Here is a 23,358-nt window from a genome sequence, read left to right as displayed (position 1 = left end):
GTCCATTTTATATCCGACTGATGGAGGTATGCTGGTCTAAGTATGCTGACATCCTGCTAGGTTTTCCCCTAATTTTCCCTATTTCTGAGATTGTGGCACAGCCTCACAATAAATATAGGCCAGAAGTCCTGTCTCTCAGTAGGAGGAGTAGGTCTAAAGTGATAACCTTCCTCACTTTAAACGAAGAACTAATTTGAGATTCCTTTCAATTTCAGTCCCAGGAAGCCTCCTGATTGAAGGTAATATTCATAGTCTTAGGATACAGAACATACACCTGATCACTGAAGACTTTCTAAGGTCCCAACAAATTAGTTTGGATGAACCTGGATGAAGTGCCTTGAGTGGTCATTGGTTGCTATAAAGCCTTCAGTAAAATTAAAAAACCCAGCCAGCATCTCAGCCAGAGACGACCCAACTGTGTTCTTTCTATATTGGCCCAAAAACACAGTGGCATTTAATTATTTTGTTGTACACAGTACATGTAAAATTTAAAATATTCCCAATGGACTTGCTGTACATCTGATTGCTTCCTTTTGTCATGAGTATTAAGCCAATCAAGAAAACTGAAGGTTTTTTTTCATATTTATGGTTAAATGCTGCCAGCTACAAAGACAGAGACTCACTGGTTCCAATTTTCCAGTGGGTGATAAAATGAAGTTGCACAACCATTAAATATCATTATCCACCTGAGCCCAAAACTATCTTTCTCTTACTCTGCCTCCGGTAGCAAAGCTTTTGGTTTAATGTGGCTTATTAAAATGTATACAATGTCAAATTAAAAAACTAGCTTAGAATAATGCTAGAATGTATTACCAGCGTAAGTATCCCCTTAACCCTAACCCTTCTCCTATTCTATACTTTCACCCAAGGATGATGATTTTTCATTTTCCAAAGAATGGTGTAGTCAACTCTCGAAAGCAAGCTCCTCCCCAACCAGTGCTTTGGTACGGCCTTCCTTCTTACTATGATTCTAGTGACACTGGGAATTATGAACAGCATGAAGAAACTATACATATAATGTCCTACCTGGCTTCACGGAGGCTGCATTTGGGCACCTCTTCTTCCCCCACTGTCTGGTTTAAAAGATGTCTGTAAAATCCACTGAGATCTTTCTGTTTTGTTACATCCAGGCATGCTAAAGGAAGGAAAATAAGAATGATGTTAGTTTCATGAACATTAACCAGACCCTATTGACACATGGTAAACCCATAATCCAGAAAGAGATGCTCAGGACATTTTGAACATGTAGAAGAAAGTAAGCCTACCAGACTTGATTATTTTCCATTCTGGTTACTGCTTTCAGGCTAAAACCAGCTCTCTTAATCTCTGGGACACGTGACTGTAAATCTGGCATGAGAATTGCCACTAATATTGCCACAGACTCTTCCTCAGCAACACTGACTCACTAGTCTCCTTTAACAGCCTCCCCTTTCCAGGTGCAAAAATCATGCAACCAGTACTGATGTGAGTGAGGTTCCACTCTATTTCCTCACATCCCACAGCAATCTGCCAGGGTAAACCACAGACACAAAGTGCACTCTCATTTAGTTCAGTGTGTTATTCTCTGCTCTTCCTTCACAGTAAGTAGTTATAATTCCATACCTTTCATCACCATGTATTTTTGACAGCTTTCCATGCCCCCACCTTTAGTCCTGCCCTCTCTTTGCCCATTGAGTTGGCTGTATGGTTTTGGAAGTCCCACCTACCCTTTCCAGGGCCCCTAGGGATAATTTTTAACAGATGCATTTTTGGTGCTATTGGCCATTTTGAAAAAAAATATTAAAATGTATTTAACTTATCCTTACTGGAAACGTTAAAAATAAATGAATGAATATAGATTTTGTACCTTTTTTCATTTTAAGAGGGAAATTACTTTTTACTCAGTCAGTTTTACTGGGATAGGAAAAAAGGATATGTGTTAACACACACACACACGTACGTATTAGTGATATACAGAGAAAATATAATGGTTGCATGTGTATTAGGCATAGTAGTTCTACAGCCAGCAGCTTTCAGAGTTGTCCAAGAAAGTTTTACATATAATCAAAAGGTATCAACATCTTTGTCGAGCTATGTGCAAAACTATTATTTTTGTCGATTTTATTTTTCATCTTCACATTGAAGCAGTCCAAAAGAATTAATTTTTCTGTGCTTATAAAAAACTTTACATGGCATGGTATACCTTGTACACAAACCGTAACACCTAGCACTCCTCTCCTAACACTCAAACATTTGGTTTTGTTTTAATCAAAGAGGAAAAGGTCTAGTGAATTAAAAACTACAATACAGTGTTTGAGAGAGAAGGTGGGTAAAGTAGAATCTTTTACTGGAACAATTTCTCTCACCAACAGAAGCTGGTCCAATAAAAGATATGACCTCACCCACCTTGTCTCTCTCATATCCTGGGACTGACATTGCTACAACAACACGGCATAATACAACGTTTAACAGATATACTATCTTAATTTTTTTTTAAATTACCATTGGCTTCTTTTTAAAATTTTGCCTAAATAAATTAATTCCAAAACATGCAAACAAAAAACTGTAAAAACAGTCTACAGGGATAATTTACAAAATGTGGAGAAAGTTTAGGCTCCAGAGAATATCAATATCATACAAAATCCTCCTTTAAAGAGGTGGACTAAAATTTAAATTTAAAAAGACAGGTAATAGCTTTTTATCTGATTGAAGACTGAGATAAAGTCAGCAACTGACATACCCTCTCACCCTGCCTGTCCTCATGACTACCCCTCCAGGTGCAGCCTGGGCAATTAATTGGCCCATCTAATCACCTTCACCTCACACAAGACCTGAAGAGGTTGACACCCCATCACAATGACTCAAATGGAAGATCCTCCTTACCTAGGGAGGGACACATGAAACTATTGTATAGAGGACATGCCGTTTGAGAAAGCCTGTTAATTAAAGCCTGGTATACCATTGGCATAACCAGTGTTTGAAACACTGGAACTATGCCATGACAGCAGGACAACAGGGGTTCACTGCTGCTGATGTGCCAAGAGTATATTTGTGTCTTTGTTTCCCACAACTTCACAATACTTTAAAAACATAAAGTAGAGAAAGTAAATGAGGAAATCTTATTTACCCCTTCTCATAACACAAGAACTAGGGGGAAACCAAATGAAATTAATTGGCAGCAAGTTTAAAACAAATAAAAGGAAGTATTTCTTCACACAAAGCACAGTCAATCTGTGGAACTCTTTGCCAGAGGATGTTATGAAGGCCAAGACTATAACAGGGTCCAAAAAAGAATGAGATAAGTTCATGGAGGATAGGTCCATCAATGGCTATTAGTCAGGATAAGCAGGGATGGTGTCCCTAACCTCTGTTTGCCAGAAGCTGGGAATGGGCAACAGGGTTGGACCACTTGATGATTCCCTGTTCTGTTCATTCCCTCTGGGGCATCTGGCATTGGCCACTGCTGGAAGACAGGATACTGGGCTACACTGACATTTGGTCTGACCCAGTATGGCCATTCTTTTCTTCTTATGTAGAAGATGGCAGTTTTAGATATTAACTAAAAGAGTCAGGAAAAGAGTGCATGATAGAGTTGGAGGATATGTTTTTTTAAAGATAACTAAAAAGTCAGGAAAAGGGGCAAGGAGAGTGGAGGTATCAGACTAGTTAAAATACCACCCTGGCTTACACAGGAAGTGAAGGAGGTTATAAAAATTATAAACAAAAACAAAGGGAAAAAAGAGGATGCTGATAATAATGAATATAAATCAGAGGCCAGGAATTACAGAAAATTTGTAAGGGAAGTAAAAAGACAAAGGATAAATCTATAGCCAGCAGATTTAAGAACAATAAGGATTTTTTTGGTATATTTGGAACACAAAAAATTCTTACAATGGTATTGGTCCTTTACTAGATGGAAATGGTAGAATTGTCAATAATAATGTAGAAAATGCAGAAGTGTTAAATAAATATTTTTTTTTGGTATTTGGGGAAAACAAGACGATGTAGTCATAATACAGGATGATAATAAAACGCTTTCCATTCCAACAGTAACTCAGGAGGATGCTAAACATCAGCAACGAATGTTAGACATTTTAAAAATCAGAAAGTCTAGATAACTTACACCTAAGAGCTTAAAAGGGCTGGCGAAGGAGCTTGCTGGACTGTTAGTGCTGTATTTGGCACTGGTACAACCACACCTGAAATACTGTGTCCAGTTCTGGTGCCCATATTCAAGAAGGATGTTGATAAATTGCAAAAGGTTCAGAGAAAAGGCACGAGAATGATTAGAAAACATGCCTTATAATGATAAGCTAAATAGACTGAGCTCCTCGAGTCTAAGAGATGGTTAAGTGGTGAGTTGTCCATAATTTATTAAGTACCTATATGAGAACGAAAATGTGATAATGGGCTCTTCAACCTAGCAGAGAAAGGTACAACAAGATCCAATGGCTGAAAGTTGAAAGCTAAATAAATGCAATCTGTAAATTTTTAACAGCGAGAGTAATTAACCACTGGAACTCTCTACTGAGGGTCATAGTGGATCCGCCATCACTGGCGATTTTAAAATCAAGACTGGATGTTTTTCTAAAAGATCTTCTCTAGTTCAAACAGGAATTAATTCTGGGATGTTTTATGGCCTGTATTATACAGAAGGTCAACTAGACAGTCACAATGCTCTCTGTGCTTTTGGCCTTACAATCTATGAATACGTATGTATTAACATTTGTTTATTCCTCTGTTATTAAGACGTTATACAATTATTTAATGGCTTTATTTAGAATTGTACTAACTGTATAAAAATAATATTTCCCTCTTAAAATATGGAAGACATTACATTGACATGTATTCATTTATTTTCAATAGTTCTAGTAGAGAAAAATACATTTTAAAAGTATTTCCTCCCCCCCATGGCATGTGTCCAAAAATGATAGTTAGGGGCCCTGGAAAGGTTGGAAAGGATAAAAGAGATGCTCAAAACCATGTGGCCAACTCACTGGACAAAAAAGAGGAGAAAATAAAAGGTGAGGGCAGGAGGCATGGAAAACTGTCAAAAATACATGGATGGTTAATACTGTCTCAGCATAGGCAGTAAACTAAATGACTTCTTGATGTCCCTTCCAGCCCTACATTTCTGTTACTACTACAGAACCCCATAGAATCATAGAATATCAGGGTTGGAAGGGACCTCAGGACGTCATCTAGTCCAACCTCTTGCTCAAAGCAGGACCAATCCCCATCTAAATCATCCCAGCCAGGGCTTTGTCAAGCCTGACCTTAAAAACCTCTCAGGAAGGAGATTCCACCACCTCCCTAGGTAACCCATTCCAGTGCTTCACCATCCTCCTAATGAAAAAGTTTTTCCTAATATCCAACCTAAACCTCCCCCACTGCAACTTGAGACCATTACTCCTTGTTCTGTCATCTGCTACCACTGAGAACAGTCTAGAGCCATCCTCTTTGGAACCCCCTTTCAGATAGCTGAAAGCAGCTATCAAATCCCCCTCATTCTTCTCTTCTGCAGACTAAACAATCCCAGTTCCCTCAGCCTCTCCTCATAAGTCATGTGTTCCAGTCCCCTAATCATTTTTGTTGTCCTCTGCTGGACGCTTTCCAATTTTTCCACATCCTTCTTGTAGTGTGGGGCCCAAAACTGGACACAGTACTCCAGATGAGGCCTCACCAACGTCGAATAGAGGGGAACGATCACGTCCCTCGATCTACTGGCAATGCCCCTACTTATACAGTCCAAAATGCAGTTAGCCTTCTTGGCAACAAGGGCACACTGACTCTCATCCAGCTTCTCGTCCACTGTAACCCCCAGGTCCTTTTCTGCAGAACTGCTGCCTAGCCATTCGGTCCCTAGTCTGTAGCGGTGCATGGGATTCTTCCGTCTTAAGTCCAGGACTCTGCACTTATCTTTGCTGAACCTCATCAGATTTCTTTTGGCCCAATCCTCTAATTTGTCTAGGTCCCTCTGTATCCTATCCCTACCCTCCAGTCTATCTACCACTCCACTGTTTTCTCTTCATCCACAGAGTCAGTTATCTCGTCATAGAAGGCAATTAGATTAATCAGGCATGACTTGCCCTTGGTGAATCCATGCTGACTGTTCCTGATCACTTTCCTCTCCTTTCCATCTACAACCTAATTCGGAGACCAGGATGAAAACTCTATCACACCTATGACCACTATCTGTAACAGCAAAAGGCCACACTTTCCTTTTGAGGGAGAGTCAGATTGGTTCAGTGTAAATCTCACCCTCCAGGGCTGCTTCCTTTTTTTCTCTTTCCTCCTCCTCAGCCCTTTCTTGCAGTTTCTTCTTATAGGCTGATGTCACAAAGGCCTCTTTGTCATCAAACTCTCCCCCTTCCATTTCACGCTCCTTCTGAATTTTTTTTTCCATTCTTTTTTCCTGCTCCTGCTTTCTTACCTCAGCTGCTTTGAGGATATTTTGGATGTATTTGGGCTAAGGTGGAGAAAAAAAGAGTAATGAGATGGAATCAAGGTGGCTGAGAAAAGACAAATTAGAGTTGCTAAGTACACTAAAAAATCAGTTTTTAATGGAACAAAAATGGCAGTAGCCAGCCCAGCTGGTTTATACTGTTGCCACTGCTGGGACAATTATCTCAATGAACTAATACAAACATTTTTCAGCTCCAGATCATGGGAATTTTCTCCTCATTAATGAAACAGTTGCATTCAACAAAATCTGAGCCTAGCTTCAAGTGGTGTACTGCTGCTCAGACTGAGATCAAATGCTTTCAATACAACCTTTCTTCCAGCAGTTTTCTGTCTTGTGATAGTTCTCTCCCTCTTCAACTTGCTATAAGGGAATGGGAGGCATTCTTCATTTAGACCTATCATAGCCTGACAAACACTCCATTACCAAATGCAATGAGCAATAATGAAAATGTGATTTGTCATGATAATTCAACCATTTTCTAGAATAAGGAATTGGGCTGTAGAAATTGGTTCACATGTTACAGATGAAATGTAGTTACTTTAGCTTCTTGACAGACCCTACAGCAGCTGACTAGTGAGAGGCATACTCATTGCTACAAAATTTGGTCAGGTTGCCCAAAGACAGCCCTTCCCCCGTTAAGTTGGGTTGCCTGTTTCGGAATTAGTAGTAGCAGCACTGTTGTAGTGACTAAAGGCGCTATCAGGACTATCCCATTGTAACAGGCTCTCTAGCAATTCACGTGGTCCTTGTCCCACAGAACTTATGGGTGGGAAGCTATGCAGACCTGTTGTCCTTCCAATCAACGACAGAATGAAATGGGACTAGAGTCCTGAAATATTTGATGAACTACCAGTTTTACAACACCTTACAACTACCAGTCTTACAACATCACAATTTTATATAACACAATTTTGAGCACAACACTTGTGGGCCCTGCTACAGAATGAACAACGGGTTACTAGGATATCAAAAAACTTAGTAAAATCAGTTAAATAGCCATGGTTATTCCCAGCATACAGAGGTAACACAGACAGCATACATTTTCAGATATGGACCTTTTTGTCATCTTTTCCGGAGAGTACTTTGGCATTACTTTCTTTCTTCTGCTGCTGCATTTCATCATAAATACTGTCATATTCATACACTGTGGAGTCTTCTGCCAAGGCCTTCTGAATCTCAAGTTTGGTCTTAAAAAAAAGAGAAACACAGACCAATGAAGCCTGCAACTTTAAGCTTTTAAAACTTTTTATTAATATATTTTGCTTTAACTACATTAGTTCATTATATAAATCTACTACAAAACTGAACATAAATTCACCATAACTCCATATACAAAGTCCTTTGTTTGGTATCAGAATTAAAAATAAGAGTAATTATAAGAAGAAGGATATTTAGGAGATAAGGAATAGAATACAATGAGAAAACATAATAATTACAGCAATTAAGCTATTATGGATCCTGCTTAGTGGAGAATTACCCATCAAATAATATCCCTAGCTCAGATTCAATGGGATTTTTTTAAATAAATACAAATAATAAAAAGTTTAGCCAATTTATCCATCTATTTTTCTACATAGTTTTCTCTAAATATACTGCTATAGGTCATCTACAGAACTTTATCCCATGCACTTTACTTCCTATAAATAACCTTGTATTATGTTTGGGCTAAGTGTAATTGTTTTCCTGTAGTTGGGTCTCTTTACAGAAGTATCATATTCCTCCTGGACAACTTTCCAAGAGTCTTCCAATACAAGACTCATTGTTGGTAAGAACTCCATTATACAAGAACTCAACACTTTATCATCTTTAATTTCCTTAAAATATTACATTCTCCCTCCAAAAAAAAGTTGTTTAAAATATTCATTCAATAAAGCATCACTACATTCTACATCACAGAAATAAATGCAACTTCTCGTGGTTTTACGGTGTGTGTATTTATTGTAAACTACATTCAGCTCTATGGAAACTTCAGTTACAAAGTTTGCATTAGGCTATTTTTCAGCTGCTCCTGGACAAAGCCAAAGAATTGCAAGAACAATCTTGTTCAGAAAAGTGGAATAATTTAATACACCCATAGAAACATGGAAATTAAAAATCAGCTAGGGGAAGACTCCTACTTCACATTTGCTAAATTGGAACACAAAAAATTGGCACTAGAGAATTCTAAATCTGTTTTTAAAGAAGTCTTGCATTGCAGATGGGATGCAGAAAATCACCATGTTTGAGTGAATTTTTAAACATTAGTTCTAAATGTGAAGGACTTGCGCACATGCAGCATGTGTGGCAATGCATTCTGGGATGTACTGATGCATGGAGAACTGGGAGTAAAGGGGACTGGCCAAACTAGTTACAAACGCATGGTTAAGAAGGGAGTCTTCTTACCCACACTGAAAAAAAAAAACAAAAAACTGTGTGTTGATTACAAGAAGACAGCCAGCCTAGATTGCTGGCAAAGGCAAAACATCGTTAGCTGGCATGGTTACTAATGATAGCAATTTCTTACTTTGTTATATGCATGAGGACTCCCACACCACAACTTACTTGCTTCATTACTTGCTTTTTTAATGCTTCTTTTTGTAGACTCTCACCCACAGATGCCTATTAAAAGATATTATTAGCAATAAAATTAGATTATTGTGTTTACACAGGTGATACTGGGTTTTATTTTTCTAACACTATAATAATCCATAGCTTATTTTTTTAATAAAGTGGTTTCACTGTATTATTATTATAACTTTTACAGCTTTTTTCTGAGGAGTCGTAAGAAACAAACTGAAAATTAATTAACAAACATAAAATAGATCAGTGCATTGTACCACGGAAAGAAACTATCCCAAATTAGTATAGAAATAATAATCAGTTTTACAACACAATTTCCAAGAAAATTACCTCACCAAAGAACAATACAATTTGGTTCAATTCAACAAAATAAGCAATCTCTGCTCAAGAGATACTTGCAAGTGTAATACCACAGGGCGCTGGAGCACTGATTGTGTGTATGTGTTACATATAAAAAAATTATCTGTGTTGAGGTATATTAGCAGAGCAGTGGTGCGAGAACCCAAGACTGAAATAGCAATAGGTAATGCAGGTCAGACTGAAATGCACTGGCAGTGATATAGAGGGAAGCTTAAACCGTGACTACTCACACTATGATCCGAAAAAGGAGTACTTGTGGCACCTTAGAGACTAAAATTTATTTGAGCATAAGCTTTCGTGAGCTACAGCTCACTTCATCAGATTTGTTCTCTAAGGTGCCACAAGTACTCCTTTTCTTTTCACGAACACAGACTAACACGGCTGCTACTCTGAAACTATGATCCTGGCTAATGCAGAATCAGCCCCTCAATTTCCTTAGCACTAAACCTTGCTTGGTTTTTGCTACCAAAAAAAAAAAAAATTGTGGAAAATGAAACAAAAACCCACAGTATATTAAGTATTAGGGGTCTATTCTCCCATCAATAGATTAATCTAATTTCCATTAACATTAGGGAGTTGTAGGTGAACACTGAAAGATAAATATAGCTGCAGTTTTTTTAAAGGTTAAAAGATTTCTAATGCCATAAAACAGGAAAGTCTCTGGTCGGAATTCACATGGCCTGTGAATTCATCAGCTCTACAATAATGGACACACTATTAACAACAAAGTTATAGGAATTTGCCAATTTAAAGGTAACAATAATTTAAAAAATTCATCACAATGATCTTATAATACCTTGGACATAAATGCCAAGGAATTAATTTCCTGACACAATCTCTGCAGATAATGCTAGTTGATCTGCCCTCTTTTCTTGCTTCCATTCTTCACATCTATTTTTTGCTGTAGACTAATTAGTGTCCACTAACAAGTAGACACATAACCACAGCAGTTTTGTGTATTTGTACTTCCATAAATACTATGTACAAATAATCTTCCATGGAATCACAATTACACAAAACTTGTGTGGTTACACACACACCTCTACCTTATAGTACAATATCAGGCATGAAAGAATTGTACACAACACCATAACCAGATACCCTATAAGTATTCCTGCACTTATGAAACAGTTGTTTTGATCAAGTCCTGAGCTATGTTAGTAGTTTTGCAATTTGCAGATACGAAATGCCCTTGAGTCTGAACTATGGTCATGTTACAATAACCATTTAATCCATTAATCTTTTATTTTAAGCTTTTCAAGGTTTTTAATATGCCAGAAAATAGCAACATTAGCCTTCCGTAGTTTAAGAAAACACAACATAAGAAACAAACTGAAAAAATTAACAAATTGAAAATGTCAATTAAGACAAATACAACTCTCTCAGTTTTCTAATCATATTTTAAACTAAAAATGTCTTAGTTACTGTTGTCTTTTTAACTGCATCTCTTCCCCCCCCCAAACAGTAGACAATATTTTGTTTGTTAAACAGATTCATTAAGAGGACATGGCACATTGCCTTGTTTATGTAGTTAGGTATCAATTAGCAGTCTTTTCCAGGGGGAACACTGAAAAAAACCTCTTTTGCATTTTGGCAGCTGATCTTTTCAATAATGTATGAACCATGCTCAACATCAGATTTTTAAAAAGAGCGTTTGTGTCAATCACTAATAAAAAAAATAAAATGAAATGAAAAGTTGCACTGAGGAAAGCCAAATAAATATAGCACACACAAATTCAAACAGATCTGCTGATAGATGCAGCTTCTGCTTTCATTTGGCACTTGCAAAATAGCAATGTGCCATGTCCCTCCTTTCATATGCTGTTGAAATCATGTCAACACGGAAATAAGCCGAGTGTTGTTTCTCAACATGGAAAAAAGTTAAGTGCTGTTTCTCAAGCTTTGAACAGTATTTAGTATATCAAATATAGATCTCTTTGCTAGCTTCTTCCAGCAGTAAGTACATGTAAAAAGAACCGAACTTTTATAACTCGTGTATCCCATCTCTATACCTAACCAAGGCAGTATCTCTGAAAGGGCCCCTGATTGTTTTCTATAGCACAGCAACAGAAACAATGGTCCTAGGGTAGTTGTCAATATTTTGAAGACTATATACAAGTGTTCACTGAATATTAGAACTTATATTAATTTACCTGTACTCAACTTTTTTACAAGCTTTCTGCTATAATGTAGCCTACATTCAGGGAAAGCAGAAAGAAGCTTAAACCATTCAAACTATTCTTTTCAAGCCCTTCCCCTCAATAACTAACTTCCTTCAATATAAGTGACCAATATTAGACAAGTAAAAGGAGGAGGACTAGAAAAAGCAGCTCTGAAACACTGCACATTCTAATGCTCTATTTTGCTAAAGGTTGAATAGCTGTGTATGGAGTGGGCCTTGGCAGAAGAGAGAAAAACCTAAAGTTATATCCAGGCTTCAAAAATGGTAAATCCTGTAAAGTTGAGTAATAATAAAAATAAATAATAATAAAAAAAGCAAAAAAAAAAAAAAAAGCATGCTGTATACTTTTGGGGAACAAACAGTAGTGACTCCAGGATGGAAAGCTGAGGATTACAGTTATCCCTATCATTAAGGAGCAGCTCTCTTATCTAGCAGTGGATAACTTATGGTGTGGAAACAAACCACATTCTAGGCCCAGGGCTTGTGAAGCTGAGCATGGCTCACAGACAACAATAATGCACTTATTTTTAGGAGGGTTTCAAACCCATTGCTGTTCCGCTATATCCATTGGTCAGTTCACAGAATTACTGCAGAGGAGCCATCTGCCTTGCACTCCTGCCCAAATGTAAACCATTCGAAATCATACACACACACAGTTTACAGTTACAGACGAACATGGCTACAACTCTGAATCAGCAAACACAACGAGTACTTGTGGCACCTTAGAGACTAACAAATTTATCTGGGCATAAGTTTTCATTGGCTAAGAGCCACTTCATCAGATGCATGGAGTGGAAAATAGCCCACTTTAATCGAATTGTCTTGTTAGAATTGGTAAGGCAACTCCCATCTTTTCATGTACTATGTATATTTATCTTCCTACTGTATTTTCCACTCCATGCACCTGATGAAGTGGGTCTTAGCCCACGAAAGCTTATGCATAAATAAATTTGTTAGTCTCTAAGGTGCCACAAGTACTCCTCATTGTTTTTACAGTCTACAGTGATGCTCATGACTACATCCTTTACACTGCAACATTCTTTTTGGATTGGAATTAGGATGCATTCATCTACATTTTCTATATTTTCAAACATATTCAATTAATCCTGACTTCATTAATCCATTTCTTTTTTCTTGTGGTTTTAGGAAGCAAATTTTTAAAATAGCATTTCAGATTCTTTTCAAATATTTATTTAAAACTAAACAGTAACCTTCATTTTAATTTCACATATATTACATATCTCCACAACGTCATGTGACCAGCAGTATAACTTTCCTAATATAAAAGACTATTTAGGGCTGACTTTGTGGGATAGTGACAGTGTTACACAGGAGACGTAGAAGGTACACGACAGCTTACTTTGATATAACTTAAGTCACTCAGGGGTGTGGAAAAGCCACCCCCTCAGCAACACAAGTTACGCTGATCCACGAGCCGGCGTGGACAGCACTAGGTCGGTAGGAGATGCTCTCACACCAACACAGTTACCGTGGCTCAGGAGGGTGGTGCACTAGCAGCACTGCAGCGGTGCTGCTGTAGCAGTTCTAGGATAAGCCTGCCCTGAGATACGACGCCAGTTCTTGGGGAACAAGGTTGCCTTCTGCTTGGCATAGTCATAGATTCCAAGGCCAGAAGGAATCACTTGTGATCATCTGACTTCCCCAGAACTTTCCCCCAAATAATTCCTAGAGTTTATCTTTTAGAAAACTTTTAGCTAACTTTTCCTTGAGACCCAGCTATAAGAGCAGGCTCTCCTAAGGGCACCATCAGGGTAGAGTGGAGGGGAAAGAGGAAAAACCTATTTCTGTATTCATATCAAAATATCAAACTCTGGTTAGAATGTTTTTCTTCCTACTCAGCCTACAAGAAATCAATTTGTATTTGTATATTTATAGACCTGCAAAAGTAATATATGGTTCTCGTTTTTATACACAAAGGTCTAAAGAGGTCCACCTGTCATTTCTTTGTCCAGAGTGTCAGTAAGTTTAAGGAAAACGGCTCCAGTACAAACACCTCTTCTTATGGTTTGTGGGTGACAATTTCCTGTTCTGCTATGAGCACTGATAGATGAGAACTTCCTGTTCTTTTGTATTGTTTTTACTTATCAACAGTTCATTTATTAAAGGCCCTACAAACTCAGCAATCTGTCTCATGCTTTCTGTTTGTCCACAATCAAGCTATTCTTTGGAGGCACAAAGCTTATAGTGTAATATTTTCTGTCAAGAGCAAATATTTTAACCCTACAGTAAAAACAAACAGAATGCTCCTGTGCAAACCAAGGAAAACTTCTTATAATAGCATTAAGGCACTACAGTATATTACCCCTGAAAAATCTTCCCAAATCCCTCTTGGTTTCTTTTTCCCCCACATTTGAGTTTGAACCTTCTTTCATGATTTTGCATATACCAGTATAGAATCATAGAATATCAGGGTTGGAAGGGACCTCAGGAGGCCAGCTAGTCCAACCCCCTGCTCAAAGCAGGGCCAATCCCCAATTAAATCATCCCAGCCAGGGCTTTGTCAAGCCTGACCTTAAAAACTTCTAAGGAAGGAGATTCTACCACCTCCCTAGGTAACGCATTCCAGTGTTCCACCACCCTCCTAGTGAAAAAGTTTTTCCTAATATCCAACCTAAACCTCCCCCACTGCAACTTGAGACCATTACTCCTTGTCCTGTCCTCTTCTACCACTGAGGATAGTCTAGAACCATCCTCTCTGGAACCACCTCTCAGGTAGTTGAAAGCAGCTATCAAATCCCCCCTCATTCTTCTCTTCCGCAGACTAAACAATCCCAGTTCCCTCAGCCTCTCCTCATAAGTCATGTGTTCCAGACCCCTAATCATTTTTGTTGCCCTTCGCTGGACTCTCTCCAATTTATCCACATCCTTCTTGTAGTGTGGAGCCTAAAACTGGACACAGTACTCCAGATGAGGCCTCACCAATGTCGAATAGAGGGGGACGATCACGTCCCTCGATCTGCTCGCTATGCCCCTACTTATACATCCCAAAATGCCATTGGCCTTCTTGGCAAAAAGGGCACGCTGCTGACTCATATCCAACTTCTCGTCCACTGTCACCCCTAGGTCCTTTTCTGCAGAACTGCTGCCTAGCCATTCAGTCCCTAGTCTGTAGCTGTGCATTGGGTTCTTCCGTCCTAAGTGCAGGACCCTGCACTTATCCTTATTGAACCTCAGATTTCTTTCGGCCCAATCCTCCAATTTGTCTAGGTCCCTCTGTATCCTATCCCTGCCCTCCAGAGTATCTACCAGTACGCTCTCCTAATTCTTGTCTGCCAAGCAACCTCTCTCTCTCTCTCATTTTAAATAACTTCTTAAAATATATTTCTTCTTTACAGTCATTCCTACATGGGTATGGAGGGATGTGAAGACCACACTACTGACCAGTGTTTTGAATTGTTTAAGGTATGTCTCACTGTGATTGCATTTTATAGCACTCTGAATGCTGTACAAAAAGCTCAATAATTCAAAAGTCCTCAAATACCTAAGCAAAAAGAAGAAGAGTAAATCATGTGATTATACGTGTGTATGTTTTGAAGAATGTAAGGTGCAGTCTGAAAACTTTTCATTTCCCTTTTCTTCTAATTTAATATAGACCCATTGGTCCCAACTGCTCTAGGAAATGGACCAGTTGTCAGCAATGGTTCTCCCAGAATTGGTGCTGAAAACCATTTAACTGCTAGTACAGATGTAGCAAAACCATATTCTGCACTGTTACAGAAAGGAAGACTAAGGCCCATTGCTGACAACCATTTTCAGCACTGAGTCAGTTTCCTAGTGTAGATGGAACCTTATTATCTGGGCTTAAATTAAAAAGCTCTTGTAAAACATGTAAGATTAAGAATGTCTCATGGAAAATTTTAGGACATTCAATTACCTTAAATTAGGATCTCTATGTGCATGAGAAACGCCAGTGCATTCTTCCACTGACATCTCAGGAAAGGATGTATGACCCCAATGAAAATTTAGACCACCTACAGCAGAGTGTATTTTAATAAAGCTACACTCAAAGCACTTTTGATTAGGGGTAAATTCTCTTTTACGGATTTGTGAGGGAGGGAAGCATGATCTGTGATTGCCACCCAAACCTTATGTACTGCAAATACTTGTATGCAGGACATTATATACTGCCTTATCCTTTTCTTTTACATGGTTTCTCACTTTAGAAGTAAACTGCCACCGTAGATCCGCATCATCTTTCTCTGACAAGATATCTACCAGCTTTCTGGAGGTTTCTCCTTCAAGGCATTGAACATTAGGCACACAGGATCAATTATTTCTCTTCGTTTTGTAATTCATTTCAAAGGGATATGAAACTAGACTTAATGACCCGTCAGACAAATTAAACCAGAATTAATTTTAATCTCCTACTATAACCAATTGGTTTTAACTTGGTATGCAGAAAATCCCTGGCTAATCGCCAACAGTAGAGTAAGTAGAGTTATTAACCGGTCAGTAAATGAGAAAAGCTGAGATGGTTAATCTGTTCACAAAAGCAAAAACTTTCAATATCAGATTTTAGGCTATTGTTGTAGCCCCAAGGCTTAATTACAACAACATGTTATCCTGACCAAGTATTCACATGAAACCAGACAAGTCCTCAGCTGGAAAGACACAGCTCTCATCTTGAGAAGGTGAAAATATGGGGCAAAGATTCAAAGTGAGGGACCCAATAAATAAATAAAATACAAATCTGGAAATAATCACAGTAAAGGTTTTTATCGGACATCCATAAACCTAGCATCTAAGCACCTGCAAAAACTGAATTAAAGCAACAGAGTCTAGTGAGCTATGGGCTTATCTACATGTGAAATGCTACAGTGGCATTGCCTACACACCGTTGGAAGGGGCTCTCCTGTCTGAGTAGGTAATCCACCTCCCCAAGAGGTGGTAGCTAGATCGACGGAAGAATTCTTCCATCAACCTAGCCCTGTCTGCAACTTAGTTCAGCTTAACTGTGCTGCTCAGCAAGTGTGGATTTTTCACACCCCTGAGTGACAGCTGGGTCTACCTAACTTTTTAGCATAGACCAGGCCTTAGTTTCTGCCCCCTCATCATCAGGTTGTTGGAATTTGTGCATGTGGATGCATACACACTTGTGAGAGAGAAAGACACCTTCTCCTCCTCCTCGTTTAAATTTTTCCTCTTAGTTGTTGTGGGTGAAGATTAGGTTGTATGTAAATTCTGCACTTCAGTCTGAATCTGGGAAGGGCCTATGACCATTCTTCTCTCCTCTGGAAGAGAGGTGTATGGTTCTTGTTCACAGAACCCATCATCCCACATTTGGAATCTCTTCTCTGTGAAACATGCTGATAGTTCTCAAAGCAGGTAATACTGGCTTCCTAGGTAGAGTGTATGTAGTCTGGATTGATGAAGCAATTTACAGTCCTGGAAAGTCCTGATAGTAGTGATACAGTGGCTGCAATGGTAAAGAAAATAAATTCTCTCTGTTTCTATCCTGATTGTGGATTAGGACCACAGGAGATTCTTGTATTGAATGCTTCTACCTTAGATTTTCAACACAGGCATTCAAATGTCCTTCCCTCCCTCTTTCATTATTGTAGACTATCAGCAAATCATGGTGATATAATAGTGTGGTGCCATTTCTGGCTGCGTTCGGTGTACGATCATAGCCCAAGGAATGGTAGGTTTGACAAAATGCTATCTGTTCACCGTTGTTTTCTCTGAGGATGCTGTTATGTTTAACTGGATCCATGTGGTTACGAAAGTGGACAACAATGAGAGCCACCATCCTGTTTGAGGACTGTGCTTGGAGAAGGTTGTGGTCTGCCAAAAATAGGAGGGTGATTTTTGCTCTCCCTATGACCCCTCCTAAACTCAAAAACACATCGGGGCCATATGTGTAGGATTAGCCGGTTGGAGACAAGAGGTGGTCAGTTCCAATACAAAGTTTGGGAGGATGGCGTCAGAGATGATGTCTGCGAAGGTGCTGAACTCTCTGAAGCAAGTAAGTCTTGGGTTTCGCCACCATAACAGTCAGCATACCTCTTGGTCACTCCAGGACACCTTTTATGTCTGGAGGTCTGCAGACAATTAGTACATCTATGATTATTTTAACTGTTGACTCACAAGTTAAGTGGATACATTTAGATTGTTTTTTTAATACCTGTGGATGCTCTTTTCCATTTAAGGCCGGATGGAATTAACAATCAATCAATCAACAACGTGAGATTCATTATAAGGGTTCCCCACAGCTTTCATTTTAAGGGGCAGCATTTCTAATGTTATATTGTTATAAATTAAGGCAGGGGATAAGATACAGGGCTATGAAGCACAGAAAATAATTTTGGCCCAAAGTAAGAGAACATCTCTAATAATAGCGTAGATCCTTCCAGGATATAAAAATGTGTTACAGTGCTATTTCATCAACTTGCTGAAATCATTTTAATTGTGGACATTCACAAAACAAAAGCCAGTGGAAGCCAAAGTTGATCCCCAAAAAGACAGCAGAATTAGGCTATCATATTGACCTGTTCACATTGTTTCTGAAAACCCTACTGTATATATATTCCATACATTTTAAATACGTGATTAGTTGTTAAATATAAGATAGGACAATATCCAAGAAGCTGGCAAGGCCAGCTATCCCACTACATTCAATGACCTTGTTTGCACTATGACAAAAAAAATGATCTAACTTGAGTTAGCTAACGCAAAGTAAAATCCTAATGATGACAAGACAGCTCATATTTCACATGAGTTAGCAGGTCAAGCTAAAGACTATGGGCAAACCTACTCTAACTCGACCTGCTAACTCATGCAAAAACTATTAACTGCTCTGACTTCATTAGGATTTTATCTTGAGTTAGCTAACTTGAGTTAAGAACATATCCTTTTTTGAAGTGAAGGCAAGACCAAAGATAACTGGATCACAGATCGTAAGTACAGTACTTAGTTCTTCTCACAACACATCAGGAATCTCAGGATTTGACTCTCATTCATAATAATGCCATCTCATACAGCTTTGGCAAAAAAAGGAAGCCTTAAAGGAGCCTTAGTTACACCCACTTTAAGGCCCTGTTATATTGCAAGAGCAGTGTAAAGTACCATGAGAACTTCTCTAAATGGGGAAATTTACTGGAATAAGAGTCTCCATACAGGGAGTTATACTGCTATGACCACACTAAAGTTCTGCTGGTGCATTTCCCTATGTAGACAAGCCCTCAGTGTAAAGGAGAAGACTGCAATTTCTAAAAGTTGCAAGGACAGGGAAATCTGCATGGAGGGATCTTAAGAGATACGGAAGCAGGCACCCCACTTGCTGTAAATGAAGTATCAATTAGCACCGAAAGATGGTCTATTAAACTCCATAGACAGGAGCAGAGCAAGCAACAATGCAGCAGTCATACAGACAAGTCCTAGATGAAGAGGAATATAGGGGACAGATCCTTTTGAGAAAATGTATCAGAAATAAATTTCTGTTCTGCGTTATTTTTGAAGACTCAAATGATTTATTGCTATAGTCTATGTGCTCAATAAAAGGCTTTCTAGTGGTAAGGGAAAATAAAACACAATTTTAAAGATTTTAACACTGAAAATAGTGAAAGAACAAATCCTTCCCTTGCTATGACAGCTACACACTAGGTTTTACCTAGCGTACTAGAATTAACAAGCCTCCTTTCTTGCTTTATTAATTATTCATGACTAACACTTCATTTAAAGAGAATTTCTGTCCCACTAACATGGACATTTTGCTTAAATGAGCAAGCCAAAGGACTTTCTTCTACAGTAACTTACATCCACTAACCAGCTTGGCTACAGTGAGCAGACTTTATAAGATATTATCACCTTTCAAATCTTAACAGATTCAGCAAGGATGCAGACAAAATCTTAATGAAATATGCATAGTAACATTAAAAAAAGGGAACACAAGTTTGGTATCTAATATATAATCACAATGACCAAGTCAGGTGTGCAGATTCCCCAGCATGGACTTTATTAGAGTTCAGTTATAAATACACAATCTTCAGACATTCGAGATGTAGTTCTGACTGATAAAGTAGCAGACAGGAAATGAAACCCCTCCCAAATGCTGCTCCTTATCTTGAAAAGCCCTGAAATTATTACTGAACTAATAAAGTAATTTTGTTTAAAAAGAAATGATTTTTTTTTAAAAAAGGCAGTTGTGAGATTATTGCTTTTTGCTGGCTGTGTACCATGCTGACATAACATGGTAAGTTTTGTATGATTTGTTATAGTGGAGTCTGGTAGTAAGGACGTAGTTAAAGAGTATTTCAGCCTCCATTACAAATCCTTTGGAGGAAAGGGAATTTAACTTAAGCTTTTGTTTAGTTATAAATGTGACAATAAAATTTGCCATTTGCAAACTTTACTTTTCATTGTTTTGTTTTTATATGTAGCATATTAATTAAATGACTGAGATGCTTTCATGAATTTCAGCGAGGCTTACCAGACAGCATCAATTAATATTACTCACATGCATAGAAAAACGTTTCTGGACAATAGCACTTGGTTGCTGAGACATGTAATGCAAGTCCACAAGCAGTCTGACCGAAAACTAGTAATTTTCCCACTCATCAATTTCAAATCGCTGAGGTCTCTGCAGTCGCAGAATTTTACACAGATTTTACATTCTACAACAAAACCAAGATGATGAAATCATTATTTCACTGGATTTATTTTTTTTCTCCTCTCTTTCTGTGTAGAAGTATATGTACTGGAGAGCAAGGTGATCCTAGGGCTTGGCTTGGGACACCTGTGTTCAAAACCCTGCCACAGACTTCCTGAGACACCTTGGGCAAGTCATTTAGGCCTGGATCCACAAAAGAGACTTAAGTGTTGTGATGCTGAGCTTCACAGCGTATAACTTTTAGAGGCCTAAAAAAATCACTGGAACAACACTGAGATCCACAAAGCCTGACTTCAGCTCCTATAAAATGAATGGGGAGAGATAGGTGCCTTAGAATGTGATGCACAAAGATCGGATGGTAGGCAGGGAGCCGTCTAAGCTAGACAATGGGAGATGCAATGAGAAGCCCCACTCCTCTCTCTGAATTTGGTGCCAAGTCCTGGCTGCAGGGAGGCACCTATCACTGTTCGAGAGTCACAAACTGCAGGGAAGACAGGAGTTCGGCTGCCAAGGATCTGCCACCTTGCAGGTGAATGCCCTAACCACTAGGATACAGAGTCATTCTAACTCTTGCTCTGGCCTAATCAATATTTAATTTAAGTGGAACAACTTCAATAGGAGAGATTTAGGGAGATCCAAGCCACAACATTCCATAGCCAAGTGTTTGGGGCTCTCTCCTCAGGCGGGCAGATCACTGTTCAAATCCCTTCTCCTCCTCCTCCTCCTCCTCAGGCACAGGGAAGACTTGATCCAGCAGTCTCCCACATCCCATGTCTAAGAGGACCATCATGATCATCTAGGCTGACCTACTGTACATTGCAGGCCACAGAACCCCACCTACCCACTCATGTAATAGACCTCTAACCTCCAGCTGAGTTACTGAAGTCCTCAAGGCATGATTTAAAGACTTCAAGTTACAGAGAATCCGCCATTTACACTAGTTTAAACTGCAAGTGACCCATGCCCCCGCTGCAGAGGAAGGCTAAAAACGGTAACCACTCAGCTAAAAGTTGTAAAGTCCTCCTCCGCCTGCTCCTCCCCCTAGCTGTTTTGTGTGGAGTTAGGCTACCTCTGAGCTCGCCTACTGGATCCGGCCCTGCATGTGACTTAGGTAGCCAAACAACCTCTCTCCCCTACTTTGTGAATTACTCTGGGACTTAGGTGCCCAGTCACCTAAAGTAGGGCTGCAGTGCACACAATCAGAGCCAGAAACATAGGGAATCTTTACGGCAAAAACTTAGGCACCAAGCGAGTTCAGGCGCTTACAGGATTAGCTGAGCTGGAGGTTTGTGGATCGCAGCGGTGCCTAAAATCAGGACTTAGGTGCCTAAACACATTTGTGGATCCCACTCTTGGTCACTCTGTGCCTCTGTTTCCCTTCTGTAATATGGCATTGCTACTTCACAGAGGCAGTTTGTGAATTGCTCAGAAACTATGCGAATGAGGGACCTCAGATATAGTGTTTCTTTTCCACTTGGATTTGCTCTGGATTTTCCCCCCACACAAGAGAAAAAAAGAACTCAAGTTTAGCTTTAGAAAACCAACAGTAATATTAGGGTAACAGATCTCACCTACATTGAAAATTTTTCGAGTGGAAGGTGGAGTGAGCATAATATTAAATTAATTAAAACATTTTAAAATTAGAGTTTGAAATTCATAGACTGTGGGCATGATTAAAATTCTCAGAAATAAATTTTGGTTGATAAAAACCATAACATTATACTTCGATGCTGAAGTTAAATATATCGTAACTCCACCTCCAGAATACTTATCTTCTCTTTAACTATAGATCAACATTTAAAGAGGATAAAGATTCTGCTTTAAACTCCTTTGTTATACCCCAATTTAACAGTATGTTCCTAAGATAATCAATTATTTTTATTTGTAAAATACCCAGCTCTATCCACCACGCATTATACGGTCATCTCAGTGCCTCAATGACAGGAGCATACGCCGAACTGTAATTTGCATGGGTTGCTGCACCCTCTGCTGGAGCAGGTAGAAATTATTAAGTTATTAACCATAGGTTTCAGAGAAGCAGCTGTGTTAGTCTGTATTCGCAAAAAGAACAGGAGGACTTGTGGCACCTTAGAGACTAACCAACTTATTTGAGCATAAGCTTTCGTGAGCTACAGCTCACTTCATTGGATGCATGAAAGCTTATGCTCAAATAAATTGGTTAGTCTCTAAGGTGCCACTAGTACTCCTTTTCTTTATAAGTTATTAATATATTTTTTTAAAAGTGAGCTGGATAAATTTAAACATCTTGTATTTTAAACAAACTAATTTCTTGGTTGCTAGTAAGGCTACAGGTTATTCAAACTAATAATACAATTTCCTTTTAACCATTTACTTACTTTTTGCATTTGTCCAGCTTGGACAGTAAAAATTAATGAATCAGTTTCGGTTTTGCTTCTGATCCGTGCTCTTTCAGGTTCTCTCTGCTGCAAAAACTGGATAGCAATTACGGTTTACACTGAATATTTTGGAACAAATTATTGATTTCTATAGGGCTTCTGATTTTTAAATATTTTATTTTAAAAATCTAAATGTTGGCTAAAATTTGAGTTGACAATATTTTCTTTAAATTAATGTGCTGATACTTTATGCTCAAATTATTAAGGTAAAGGTAAAAGAAAATGCAATAATCTTTCCTCCTGAAATGTTAAAGGGATATGGATCCATTAAAAAAAAAAAACACACTGCTATCTGAAAATGTGAAAACTAGTACTGTGAATTGAATGGGATTAGAGGGGGGAAATAACTATTTGTAGTTGATTTACTTTTTGTGTATAGCCATTTCCACCTCAGGGAGGGAGATTGGGAGCGGGACGGTCAAGGAGGGGCGGTGCTCAAGTGCATCAAGGAAAGCTCCGTGTCCCGCAACTGGTGGGATGGGTACTGCAAGGAATAGCGAGATCTAGGCGGCAACCAGTGCCATTGTGGAGAGCGGTACCGTGAGGTCGACAGGTGCCAAGAAGTTGGACCTTGCCTCAATGGGGAGCGGCGTTGAGAGAGTGACCACGACCGTTGCCGTGCTGGAGATCTGCGCCGCGATCGGCAACTTGGAGAGGTGCGGTGCTGCAATGGAGAGCGGTGCACGGAACAAGGATGGTCTGAGCAGTGCCGCGAGGTCTCAGACCATGACCTAGACCTCGAGCGGGACCACAACCTATCAGCTGA

The 23,358-nt window shown here is 39.0% G+C and overlaps 1 protein-coding gene across 4 annotated transcripts in view; it reads right to left on the bottom strand.

Annotated features, from left to right (window-relative positions):
* Positions 1 to 23,358, bottom strand: part of NSRP1 (nuclear speckle splicing regulatory protein 1) — a 31,772-nt gene that overhangs the window by 2,797 nt on the left and 5,617 nt on the right. For 2 of the 4 annotated variants that reach the window (XM_077837014.1, XM_077837015.1), the window contains exons 3-7: positions 22,533 to 22,628; positions 8,987 to 9,043; positions 7,501 to 7,632; positions 6,241 to 6,448; positions 1,027 to 1,135 (exon numbers count right to left, since the gene is read on the bottom strand). In XM_077837014.1, the coding sequence (XP_077693140.1) occupies positions 1,027 to 1,135; positions 6,241 to 6,448; positions 7,501 to 7,632; positions 8,987 to 9,043; positions 22,533 to 22,628 (602 nt within the window). The remainder of the gene's footprint in view (positions 1 to 1,026; positions 1,136 to 6,240; positions 6,449 to 7,500; positions 7,633 to 8,986; positions 9,044 to 22,532; positions 22,629 to 23,358) is intronic. The other 2 variants (XM_077837016.1, XM_077837017.1) reach the window with 1 other exon arrangement.

The sequence above is a fragment of the Eretmochelys imbricata genome, chromosome 17 (assembly GCF_965152235.1).
Source record: "Eretmochelys imbricata isolate rEreImb1 chromosome 17, rEreImb1.hap1, whole genome shotgun sequence".
Lineage (NCBI taxonomy): Eukaryota > Metazoa > Chordata > Testudines > Cheloniidae > Eretmochelys > Eretmochelys imbricata.
The sequence above is the reverse complement of the archived record's forward strand: the minus strand, read 5'-3'. Positions and strand labels throughout refer to the sequence as shown.